Consider the following 13,137-nt stretch of genomic DNA (forward strand, 5'->3'; position numbering starts at 1 on the left):
ATTGGATTCTCTGTTTTTCTTCTCTCATTTGACGCGAAGTGGATAACATTCATGATATACTTCAGATTTTGTGCCATAACACTATAGAAGTTCCACACTTTTCCCAATTCAACCAACCAAAGAACAGTATCACTGTATGGCTGAACTGCATTTCACCACTGGATTAAAATTGTGTTTTGTTGTTACTGTTGTTGTTGCTGTGTGTGTGTGTGCTTGAGTCTAGGAAATGTTTTGAAAAGTGGGGGGGGGGGGGTGATTTTAGAAATACCAACACTACCACCACGTTACTGGGAAACATAATTTAACATAGTAGCTTCCCAGAGCTGTCGTATGTTTCTGATTGGTCATGTCAGTGTCATTTTTATAATGTACAGGTTTGTGTCTGTTTTATGAAGTAAATAAATCAATGAATGAGTGTTTTTACACTTAGCAGTCTATAAACATAGTAATTAACATGATGTACTGAGCCAAATGGAACTTAAATGGAGGAAATCCCATATTATGCAATCCTGATGATCTATGAAGTTATTAGACTTGACAAATGTATAATTTAGCTAAAACTATTACTAGCTATACTTAACCTTTTTATGGTTGTGTGTTATAACCTGACTGAGCATTTCATAGTGAAATTCATTCTTGTGATCTTACAAATTGAGAAAGAACAAATAAGGGTGCACACGCTTACTTTTATTTGGAACAGGTATTTATTCCTGGTTTTTTAAAAAGCACTGTCAGACAGTTCACATTTGACTGTTACATTTCATTTGGCAACCCTTAAGTTTTTCTCAAGCTTTTACTTTATGCTAAACTATAGTTTATAAGCCACTTACAAATGTGTGTTTCTTTATGTGGAGTGAAATGCATTAAGTATGAATATATTATGTAGATTTTCAGTAGACATCTTGTAGTACAGCTCACTACCGTGATTGCAGTGCAATTCTTACTTTGCTTTTTGATACTATGTAACAGTTCCCTTGCTGTTTAGAAATTCAGATACTTCTACTCATATGTTGTCAGCTGCGCTACAGAAATATCTAATGAAAACTTCATTGCCGCAGGTTCCATTACCAGTATCCTGCTCTGTCATTATTTTCTTATGTTAAATCAAGCAAATAACCCTTGTTAAATAACACTTGTTTTTCCTGTATTGTTGTCTTCAGGATTTTAGGAAAGGAATGAACACTTATCTTATGAAGTTTCAACATAAAAATGCATCAACAGGTAAAGCAACTTATCCCTGTCCCATTTTCTATTATCTATTTACAAAAACTGCAGATATGCCTTTTTTCTCATACATTTGAGGCAATCCCATTTTTTAGTCTAAATTTAAAATTTCCCCTTGCTTGTTTTAAAATCTTCAAGGAATCAAAGCAGTTTTTACAATTAAAGTTCAATTAATTGTAATGGCGTCCAGTTGGTGGTGGTGGTGCACATTTTAGCCTGCTGTCTGCACTGTATGAATTTCTGGCTATTCCACTGCATGATTTTTTTTCTGAACAGGGATTATGTAGTGTGGATGTGATACACTATTGTTCTGTCTTCTTCCTCATCACAGAAGACCTGTGGGACTGTCTGGAACAGGCCAGTGGTAAGCCTATTGCTGCTGTAATGAGCTCCTGGACAAAGCAGATGGGCTTTCCAATCATTGCTGTGGATCAAGAACAGGTAAACTGGTGCTTCCCTCTTTTGTATCTCTTGTGGCTTGTGTCAGTCATCATTTCTGTTAACATTCTCCATGAATGAGAATGAAAAACAAAACAACAGAACAATACAAATTTAGTGCTTCCACTGGTATTCCTCCCCCCTTCTATTATACTTTCACCTTGGCTCCAAGTAGCTGTGTAAAAAATCTCCATTATCAACCTCCTGCTGTTTGCATTGCAACAGCCTAGTGACTTGTACAAACATTTACATACAATGCAGTTTTCTTGTGGTAAAATGAATGGTTTTTATCCATAATACAAGCACTTATCTGAAGGGGGGGGGGGTGGTTCTGAGAAGGCCACTGTTATGCACAGATTTTTATCCTGTATTCACTGTTCAGTGCTGCAAAGTGTGTCTACATATAGGACAAGAATGGAAGACAAGCGCTCAAATGCAGTATTTCTAGTATCAGTAAGCTAATGTAAACTGATGTAAACAATGTGCAAATTAATATATAAATTATCTGTTTTAAGTAAGTTTATCTTAGTCTGGGTCGCGGGGGTGCTGGAGCCTGTCCCAGTGTGCAATGGGCGAGAGGCAGGAATACACTCTGGACAGGTCACCAATCTATTGCACCATAAAGGTACCATAAAGGTTGAGTGGTTCCACAGCATTGCAATGCAGAAATGTTAGTATGTCCATATGCTCTGAGGCTGGCTCTTTTTTTCCTTAAAACGTACAATACATTCAAGGTTTGGCTTGTTATCATTTACTTTGTCTTTTTAATTCTTCATCATCCAGAAATAGTTGTGCCCACATTTTTACCAATTCGGAGCCTGTTGATTCAAACTCGGCCTTTAATTTGATCAGTTAAATCACTTTTATTTCTCTTATGTACATTTTTTGGAATATGCTATAATGTGAATATGGGACTTTTATTCTTTGTGGCATGCATTGCTATTTTTGACTATGTGGATTAGGGCAAATAATCCCTCATGAAGCATGAAGAGCACGTAAGAAAAATTCTGGGATTGCAATTGTGGATAAACTGGACTACTCGGAGGGAACTTACGCTGACACAAGGAGAACATTCAGACTCCCCACTTTGATTCAAACTTGAGACCTGTTTGCTGTGAGGTGACGGTGCTACCCACTGTGCCAACCTGATATTAAACCAGAAAATTCTTATCCTAGTATTAGCCGATTAATGAACAACTTATTCAATAATATTAATGTTCATCACAAGTTAATCTAGGTTTGACTTCAGAATAGATCACCTTGAGTAATTCAGTAAATACAAAATGCAAACACAAACAGTATGTACCATACGCTACTGAAATTATTTTAGTTGTCTAGGCTGAGAGAATGTTTGAATCCTCAGAAAACCTCCTCACTGGCTTGTTGAGTGTTGAGCACACATACAGTTGAGGCCAAAAGTTTACATATACCTAGGCTAAAGACATTCAGACTCAATTTTTCACAACTACTCACATTTCATGTTACCATACTTTTCCTGTGTTAAGTCAATTAGGGTATCTACTTTATTTCCATAAGAGATCATTTCAAAATAATACCTAAGAAATAGATTTATTTCAGCTTTTATGTGCTATATCATATTTTCAGTGGGTCAAAAGTTTACATACACTTAGTTAGTATTTGGTGGCATTGCCTTTTAATTTCTTAACTTGAATCAAACACTTGGGGTAGCCTTCCACAAGCTTCTCACCATACTTTGCTGGAATTTTTGCCCATGCCTTCTGACAGAACTGGTGTAACTCAGTCAGGTTTGTGGGCCTCCTTGCTCGGACACGCTTTTTCAGTTCAGTATACAAATTTTCTATGGAATTCAGGTCAGGGCTTTGTGATGGCTACTCCAGTACTTTCACTTTGTTGTCTTTAACCCATTTAGACCTAAGGTGCCCTCTAAAAAAAACATTCTTAAACCTAAGGCATTGTTGTAAACAACCTCCTAAAACCTGAGGGTTTTCTGTACTAAGGGTAGGTACTATGGACTACAAAGACACAAAACTACAAAGCCCATACTGTATGCCCACCTAAAATGGACTCATTTAATCACACTTCCTACCACAGCTTTCCTGTTACAGTATTGGCTTACTATAAATTTGAAACTTGCAACCTTCAATAAAATGGAGGTTGCTGTAGTTTCACTCAGTTCCATTTTCCTCTCCCTGGAATCGCCACCCTTCTCCCATCTCCCTCTCACACACACGCCAGGAAGAGTTTGCAAGGCCTGCAACCGAGCAAGGTGCTTATACCCTCGGCTACCGTCTGCGGGAGGAACGAGGTGCTACAAAGCGCTGCTACATGATTGGTTGTGGTCGAAGAACTAGGCAGAGCAAGTCCCACGAGGCAAGCGGCCTGCGACAAGGATCAAACTGCATGTCTTGGAAGCAGACGGCTTCCCCTTTTCCACCACAACTCCCACAGACGTAGCACTGGAAACCAGGAAACATTTCCAACAACGGAACCAAAGGATTCAAGGCTGTAACTCTGGGCATAGTGTAATTAGCGACGGTCCTAATGTAGCCACATTTATGATTGTTTGTACATGACAGTGCTATAATGGTTATTGTGTTTGAAATGGTTATTATAAGCCTTCTGTATTTTCGGTTGGCTCTAAGCCATCCACCGCGCTGCGTTAGTTTTCTTATATCACGCACAGAACAGATCCTGCGTGATCCATTTAAATACTAACTGGTCTTAAAACGGCATGTTGATCTCTGAAAACGTACACCCATAGCCATATAACCAATATTCTTCATCTGTTTGGCACCCTCCATGTGCCATCAGTACGTCGAGGTAGTTTCAAACCCCACTCCATCTTAGATCCTTTGTTCTCTTGGAACATGTGTCTGCAGTACGCAACTCCACGTGTAGGAGAACATACAGCACTCCACTCACAAACACACACGTACACACACACACACACAACGCCCACAAACACGTGCACTCACATGGTTTATTGTACCTCATTTTATTGAATTGTGCTTTGATATTATGATTTGTTTAAGATTGACTATTAATGTGTAATAATAATCCTCCCATATGAGGATTGGTATTGCTGACTTTTATTCATACTTGTGTAATGTTAATATGGGAAATCTCTGATCTAATTTCTAAATTCAAATTCTGAGCACTAGAAAGCCTACATAAACACCCCACCCCACCACTAAATGGGGCCAAATCCATTGAGCCTGAAAAAGATAATAGGCTACCTGTGCTTAAGAAGAGTGCATTGTGGTGATTGTTGTGTTAAATTGATTGATTGATTGTTTAATTCAAACCATACTTAGTTAACAAGCTTGTGCAAGGTTAATACAGTGATAACTATCATTTTTATTTTAATGCCTATTGATCGTTAATAGTGTTACTTGTCTTTATTACTTACTCGTATTACAAAGTTTCTGCTATTGCTGCCCTAGTCCTTTGAGTTTTTTGAGTGCTTTACAGTCAATAGAAACTGCAAAAGCTTCTCCTGCGTTGCAAAGGCATTTGGATATTCAGTGCTATTCGAGCCATTGAATTTAACCGTGTTAATTCAGCAGCTTATTTAATTGAACCATTGCATGTTACTGGCCCAGTAAAGTCCCAAAGAACTTTTAAGGTTGTAGGAGAGTATTAAGCTTGTTACCGCCCTGTTATTACCCTGTATTTCAGCTTGCACAAGTTTAAGTAAAGTTCGGCCACCGCCGAGCTGTCACTACCTTGTATTTTAGCTTGCGTGTGTTATGAAGCATAAAGCGATCTACCACCTAGCTGTCACTACCTCATATTTAAGCTTGAGTGAAATTTGTAAATGTATAAAGCTTTGTACCGTTTAGCTGCTGTTACTTCTTTAACCACTTTGAGCAGTGCCCCTAGTGGTCGGCACGCCGGCGTGCCTAGATTGCTCAATTCAGACATTCTGTGCTCCTGCAACCAAATTATGAGTTGAAAACGCAATCACTGTGTTCTAGCTTTATTAGTACATGATTCAACACAACTATACTGAAAACGGAGTTTCTAAGTGCCACCATTGCTGCACTGGTCATCTATTTACCAAGCACCCCCTCTCTGCAGTCTCATCTGTAACTACACCCCGCCTATACATGACACGCTGGACAATGAAAACATTCTTTTGCCACTAAAAATGTGTATTCTGTCGTAGCGACATGTTAATGCCAACAACAGACGGATGTACGCCATCACAGCTGTGAAAAACGCTTCTCAATGAACACTGAAATAAACATTTTTTAAAAATTCTACCATGTCATTTTACTGTCAATATTTGCGACTAAATATGGAATAAATATACAACCTTACCATTGGTTTTACGCCTAGAGATGTCCCTTTTGAGTCTGAGTGGTCATATATTGTCTTGGACAATTCATTTGTGACGCCTGGGAACCTTCCAAAATAGCTGTACGTAATAACTCACATTTTGTTTACGGTGTTGTCGTCCTTTGTAGTACAATCTGGCTTGATCGACAATTAATCAACAGCCCAAGCTGGAACGACAGCATTGATTCTGTCTCTGTCTCTGTCTCTATCTACTGAACACAGATAAGATTTCATTGTCCAAATGTAAGTGTTACTGCTGAAAATATTTTGGTTATATACAATATTTTTTAAATTGTGTCTTTAAATAGGTTTGTGGTATTTTATAATGAGTATATTTCACACTGTACCGTAAGCGTTTGTTGGTTTGCTAAGTAGTGTTTCTGTTTAATGCACCAGATGTGACCTGTACTCTAACATTGGCAAAACATGGTGGACTGTTGAATATTGTTTTAATGTCATCCCGTCCCCATACAAGAGAACATCACATACTGTAGAGTGCAGAAAAACATACAAGAATTAATAATTACACATTTAGGTACTGTACCACATTGTGGTATAATGTTTTTGCATCATTATTTTTTAAAATCTGATATCAGTGTTTCATCTTAAACATTCATAAGGAGCACATGTATATGCTTTATAATGGACAACAAGCATTTAGTTCTTTTTTGGAGAGATTTTGGATATGTTTTCGGAGACCTAGATATTTTATGCCACTGTACTGATGGAAAGCTTGTAATTCCCAGTTGAAAATGATGCAACAGTGAGTTTCTTGAGTCAAAACAGTTGATTTGTAGTGAAATACATGATTATGTTATGATTTACAGCAATGCACAATTTAGACATTTTGGATAGATTTGGAGACACTAGGTACACTGCTTAGTGTTTGCTTGATAGACCTTTAGTAGTTCTGCATATCCACCCTTAGATTTTATGCACTTGTGGCCAAGGAGTTTTTGATCCAGGACATGTATTGTGTAACCTGCTGTATACATGCAATCTCTCTGTATTTCATTGCAAACTAAAAAAGCAAATTCATTTTTGATTTTTTGCCAAGACAATTGCACTTGTGCCACTTTATTTCTTCCTCAATTATGAATATAAACTAATCTAAGTTAGTATTGCAAATGGTACAAATGTCTCGCTTCATTTAGGCCATTTTTCAAGTCCCTGTGATGCTCACATCTACAGTTATAAAGCTTTAAATAGGGTATCCCCTAAATGGGCAAGGATTCACCAGATTTGGCTTATGCGCAAAGGGGTTAACTCAGCTTGCGTCCAGTTTTGGTGGCTAACCCAGACTGCCACTCTAACGAAAGCCAATAGGTAGTGCTGTTGTTTCCCTGTACTATAGTTTTAGTAGCATGAGGTTGTGAGTGTGAACAATCCAATCCATTTCAGCTAAAGACCAGTGCACTTACCTTGTGCCACTGAAGCGCTCACTGCTCCAACGCCATGGATAAAACCAGAGGAACCACTTACCAATCTGTAACTTTACCCTCCATTCCAACCACAGATATGGAGCCCAGCATAGACAAATATTTCTTCTTTAGCACATAATGTAGCTCCTGCCTATCTTGAGTTTGTGAACAAGTTGAGCTTTAGTGTCTGTAGGAAAGAAATATCTTCACTTACTAGCAAAACGTGTGACTTGCCCATGATGTCCAAACCCAGCTGCTTTCCTGCTTGCTCGTGAACTTCCATAGGCAGATCAGTCTTGCCATCCAAACTAGCACAGCACTAGCAGAGGAGTTCTGGAGACTTAAGCTATGATTGTTCAGATTTGTCTGGGTACTCCACCAGAACTTAATCTGTGTGTTCTCTTCAGCGTATGCTCCATTCTCCCACCTTTCTGCTCATCAAGCAGAAAGACCTCCATCTTCAGCTTCTTTTTCTTCCCTGCCACAGGGGAAAGAATTCTCCACTTTTACTTATCCCTCCAAAGGGGGTACCAGAAAGTCTTCAGGCTTTCTTTCTACAGTTCCTATTCATCGCAAAAGTGATGAACATCTTTCAGCTTTGGTCTCTCAGCCAGAGAGAGTACACAAAGCCCAACAAGGATCACAAAGATCTGTCTCACCTCCTCCACATAGGCAGACTCAGAAGACTTCAGACTGTTTTTGCTTTGAGGAGCTTGAGGTAATTGCTAAGGATTTAGAATATTATGATCCTGACAGTCCAGATCATAACATTGAAGACTATTTGCGAGAGATTGGACACAGTCTCTCTGATTTGCCCCTAGCAACACAACGGGAGAAAACTCGACTGATCTGGAAGACTAGCTCTAAGTCTGTTTGCACTTTCATAGTCTCAACCTTCCACCATCAGAGACGACCGTGTTCAGCTTTGTGAGGCCTTGATCGAAGAATATTCCTCTTTTACTGATGAGACATCAGCAACAATCGCAGCCATCCAGGTAAAACATTACCGTTTCGAGCACCCTCGTGCGTATTACCAATGTTTGAAGTGTGCATTCTTTCAGGGCAAGAACAAGCCTGGCCTAGAGGAGGCCCCGGCCTTTAAGTCCCTCTTCCTACACAATCTCCATCCTTGTGTACGCACACAGGTCACCCTCAGGATCTGTAGAATTACTCGGATGGCTTGGGAGATTGTTGTCCATCCCATTAAAGAAAAGGGGGAAAGCAAGACTAAACAGGTTTACTGGCATCCTGAAACACCTGCCTTCTAATAGTTAGACCCACTCTGCTGTTGGATCTTAATAAACAAATAATGGAAAAACTCAACACTCAAAATTGCTAAACCATCACCACGGTTTAATCTTCATAAGTAACTCTTATAATACTTCCTAAGTGCTCCCGTATTTAAGTACTGTTGTGTGCTACTTTGTACCATTAAGGCAAACCACAACATAAGATGTTCCAATATTTCAAGCATAATGCATGAGATCACAATGTCAAATGACCATCATGATACAGCCATTTACAGGACTTTACAGTCATTTAAACACTTAAGATGACACCCTTCTACGGCAGCATCTGTGTGAAGGGAGTAAAACCAAGTCTGCCTAGACCAGGCTAAGTCATTACACTATGTAGTCTAAATGTCATCTGTTCTGTAGAGCAGCTAGAACATGACGTTTTCGGACCTCACCAAAAATGGCTATATCATCACATCTGGTGCAGACCGGATGCTTTCCAACATCTTAACTGAGCATTTCTAACACCCACTGTCCTCCTAACATTCCTGTTCCTCACTAACCCTGATGAATAAGCATACATTTGTTGGTATTCTGTTTTATACTATATCTTTGTTCACTGTAATATTTTGTTTATTTCAACCTTGTCTTTATAAATGTATTATGATATGTTTTTCTTGCGTAGCCAAGTAGTTAGTACCCACAATATGCCCAGAATGTTTACAGCCAGTATGATGATGCTCAGTGTGTTCGCAGCCAGTATGAACTGCCCAGATGTTACATGCCTGAACGAACTGTTGTGAACTTTTCAGCCGTAAACTGTACTTAACTCTTGTGCTCTCAGGGATTACACCAGCATAATCCTGAGACCAAAAGGGGAGATGTAAGTACCATGGACTATAAAGACACAAAACTACCAAGCCCATATGTCCACCTGAAAGGGACTCATTTAACCACACCTCCTAGCTTTCCAGTTACAGTATTGGCTTACTGTAAATTTGAAACATGCAACCTTAAATAAAATGGAGGTTGCCGTTGTTTCACTCTCTCGGTTCCATTCTCCTCTCCCTGGACTCACCACCCTTCTCCCGTCTCCCTCTCACGAGTCTACACGCCATGAAGAGTTTGCAGGGCCTGCAACCGAGCAAGTTGCTTATACCCTCTGCTACCGGCTGCGGAAGGAACGAGGTGCTCCGAAGCACAGCTACATGATTAGCGATGGTCAAAGAACCAGGAGAGCCATGCCCGATGGTCGATCCAGCAGAGCAAGTCCCATGAGGCAAGCGGCCTGCGACAAGGATCAAACTGCGTGTCTTGGATCCAGGAAAGGGCGGCGGATGGCTTCCCCTTTTCCACCACAACTCCCGCAGACTTCACACTGGAAACCAGGAAACATTTCCAACAATGGAACCAAAGGACTCAAGTAAGGCTGTAACTCTGGGCATAGTATAATTAGCGACGGACCAAATGTAGCCACATTTATGATTGGATGTACGTAACTGTGATGTTTATTGTGTTTTAATGATTAATGTAAATGCTTCTTGTGTTACCATTCTCTTGTGGTTGGCTCCAAGCCATCCACCGCCCTGCGTTAGTTTGAATATATGTCATGCACAGAACGTATCTTATTAACTGGTCTTAACATGGCATGATCTCGAAAACGCACACTGATAGCTATTCAGTTACCCTGTATTTGTTTGGTACTCTTCATGTGCCATTGTTTAGCCACTAGATTTATGTAGTTTCAAAGACCCCTCCATTCATACTCCATCTTAGATCCTTTGTTCTCTTTGGACGCTTGTCTACAATACGCAACTCCACAGGAGAACATCCAACACTCCTCACACATGTGCACTCACAGTTTATTGTACCTCGTTGTAGTCAATTGTGCTTTGCCCTTTTTGGTACTTTTAGTGTATTTAATAAACTTTATTATATTTACAAGGTTGTCTGCATTGGTATTACTCTTGGTAAATGGTAAATGGACTGCATTTATATAGCGCTTTTATCCAAAGCGCTTTACAATTGATGCCTCTCATTCACCAGAGCAGTTAGGGATTAGGTGTCTTGCTCAAGGACACTTTGACACGCCCAGGGTGGGGTTTGAACCAGCAACCCTCCGACTGCCAGACAATCGGTCTTACCTCCTGAGCTATGTCGCCCTTGTGTTGAATTGAGTCAGCCACTGCTAATCAAAAGAACTTAGTATACCTTCACCTTTTAGCTGAATTGTTTATATTAATTTGGTATTGGCTGAATATAATATGATTTGGTTAAGATGAACTATTAATGTGTCATTTTAATAGTAATTCATTTAATTATTAATTTATGTTGCCAATTTATAGTTGTATATTTAATTCATGATTAATACATGATTAATATATGTTGGTGCCACCTGTGAGGATATAGGTGTATATCTTCTACATGTTGGTGCCCCACTATGAGAAGTAGCAGCATGTCCCCTACATAAGGAAGCAACTTAACATACCTGACTAATCAGAAACACCTGTGAAGCCATTTGTCCCAAACATTATGACACACTGAAATGGGTGGACTATTTATAAAAAGTGCTGTTATTTCTTCATGATGAAACCAAAATGCATAACAATACCATTAAATAAAAGCTGAGAATGTGCCTTTCAACCACATGTTAGTTGTTAGTTGTTTGATTACACATTTAAAATTATGCAGTGCAGTCAAATCTATTTTTTAAAGTCTTTCCCCTAAACATTATGGTACCCACTGCATGTTTTTTCTAAGGTCTGTGTCAGAAGTTCAGTCTTAAAATATCAGGATATTTAAACTATTTTCTAGTTTAAACTAGATATTTAAACTGTTTACTCAAATTAACTAGCAGATCTGTTAAAACATAAAAAATATTATCATTATTTTTATTAGTGATAATACAAACTATAATAATAATCATAATCATTTTTTTAACTTGTGCAGATCTGATTATTAATTTGTGTGAAAACAGTTGGTAAACTAGCAAATTATCAGTTTAAATATTTTGATATTTTAAGAATGAATTGAAAAGGACTTTAGCATGCATGTTGGTAAAGCAGGCCCCTGATGGAATACAGCTCTATATTTACAGTTGTGTGTACCAGAGTCAAAGTATTTTTAGCTTTGTCCACAATCCCTCATTAATTTATGATGCTACCGGCTTCTTTTTTTCTCTTGTACTGTTGAGAACATGAAGAAGGGTTTAACTAAGTGGGCACTTGCAGGATAGATAAGGCAATTTTAACTCAATGGTTGTCCTGCAGGATCTTCAGTTACTTGGCATTCCATTTTTCTATGTAAAACTACAAAGGAGATAAAAAGATAAAGGCAAGCAAGGATACTTTTTGGGAAAGACAGATTTGGGAATTTACTATTTAAAAAAAGTTTCTTGCCCTTTGTGCAGTGTGGTGACTGGATCTAACGGAAAGCTCCAATGATTGAGCAACCAGACTCAAAAAATGAAGACAAAATCCCTCTTTGAGATTACTGAAGTAAATGCAGTGCCTTCAGAAAGTATTCAGACCCCTTCACTTTTTCCACACTTTGTTATGTTGCAGCTTTATTCTAAAACTGGTTAAATTTTTATTCTCATAAATCTACACACAATAGCCCATAATGACAAAGCGAAAACAGGTTTTTAGAAATTTTTGCCAATTAATTAAAAATAAAAAACTGAAATATTACATTTACATAAGTACTCAGACCCTTTGCTATGACATCCTGTTTCCATTGATCATACTCGAGATGTTTCTACAACTTGATTGGAGTCCATCTGTGGTAAATGCAATTGATTGGACATGAATTGTAAAGGTGCACACCTGTCCATATAAGGTCCCAGAGCTGACAGTGCATGTCGGAGCAAAAACCAAGTCATGAAGTCGAAGGAATTGTCAATAGACCTCCAAGACAGGATTGTGTCAAGGTACAGATCTGGGGAAGGGTACAAAAAACTTATGCAGCATTGAAGTTCCCAAAGAACACAGTTGCCTACATAATTTGTAAATGGATGAAGTTTGGGACCACCAGGACTCTTCCCAGTGCTGGCTGCCCAGCCAAACTGAGCAATTGGGGGAGAAGGACCTGGATCAGGGAGGTGACCAAGACCCTGATGGCCACTCTGACAGAGCTCCAGAGTTCCTCTGTGAGGATGGGAGAACCTTCCAGAAGGACAACCATCTCTGCAGCACTCCACCAATCAGGCCTTTATAGTATAATGGCCATTTGGAAGCCACTCCTCAGTGAAAGGCACATGACAGCCTGCTTGGAGTTTGCCAGAAGGCATCTAAAGGACTCTCAGACCATGAGAAACAAGATTCTCTGGTCTGATGAAACCAAGATTGAACACTTTGGCCACAATGCCAGGCGTCATGTCTGGAGGAAACCAGGCATTGCTCACCACCTGGCCAGTACCTTCCCTACGGTGAAGCATGGTGGTGGCAGCATCATGCTGTGGGGATGTTTTTCAGTGGCAGGAACTGGGAGACTAGTCA

At 39.3% G+C, this 13,137-nt stretch overlaps 1 protein-coding gene across 2 annotated transcripts in view; it reads left to right on the plus strand.

Moving 5' to 3' along the window:
• Positions 1 to 13,137, plus strand: part of npepps (aminopeptidase puromycin sensitive) — a 131,334-nt gene that overhangs the window by 75,489 nt on the left and 42,708 nt on the right. For both annotated transcript variants that reach the window (XM_035401028.1, XM_035401021.1), the window contains 2 exons: positions 1,161 to 1,221; positions 1,556 to 1,665. In XM_035401028.1, coding sequence (XP_035256919.1) covers positions 1,161 to 1,221; positions 1,556 to 1,665 — 171 coding nt within the window. The remainder of the gene's footprint in view (positions 1 to 1,160; positions 1,222 to 1,555; positions 1,666 to 13,137) is intronic.

This window comes from Anguilla anguilla, chromosome 2 (genome assembly GCF_013347855.1).
Source record: "Anguilla anguilla isolate fAngAng1 chromosome 2, fAngAng1.pri, whole genome shotgun sequence".
In the NCBI taxonomy this organism is placed as follows: Eukaryota; Metazoa; Chordata; class Actinopteri; order Anguilliformes; family Anguillidae; genus Anguilla; species Anguilla anguilla.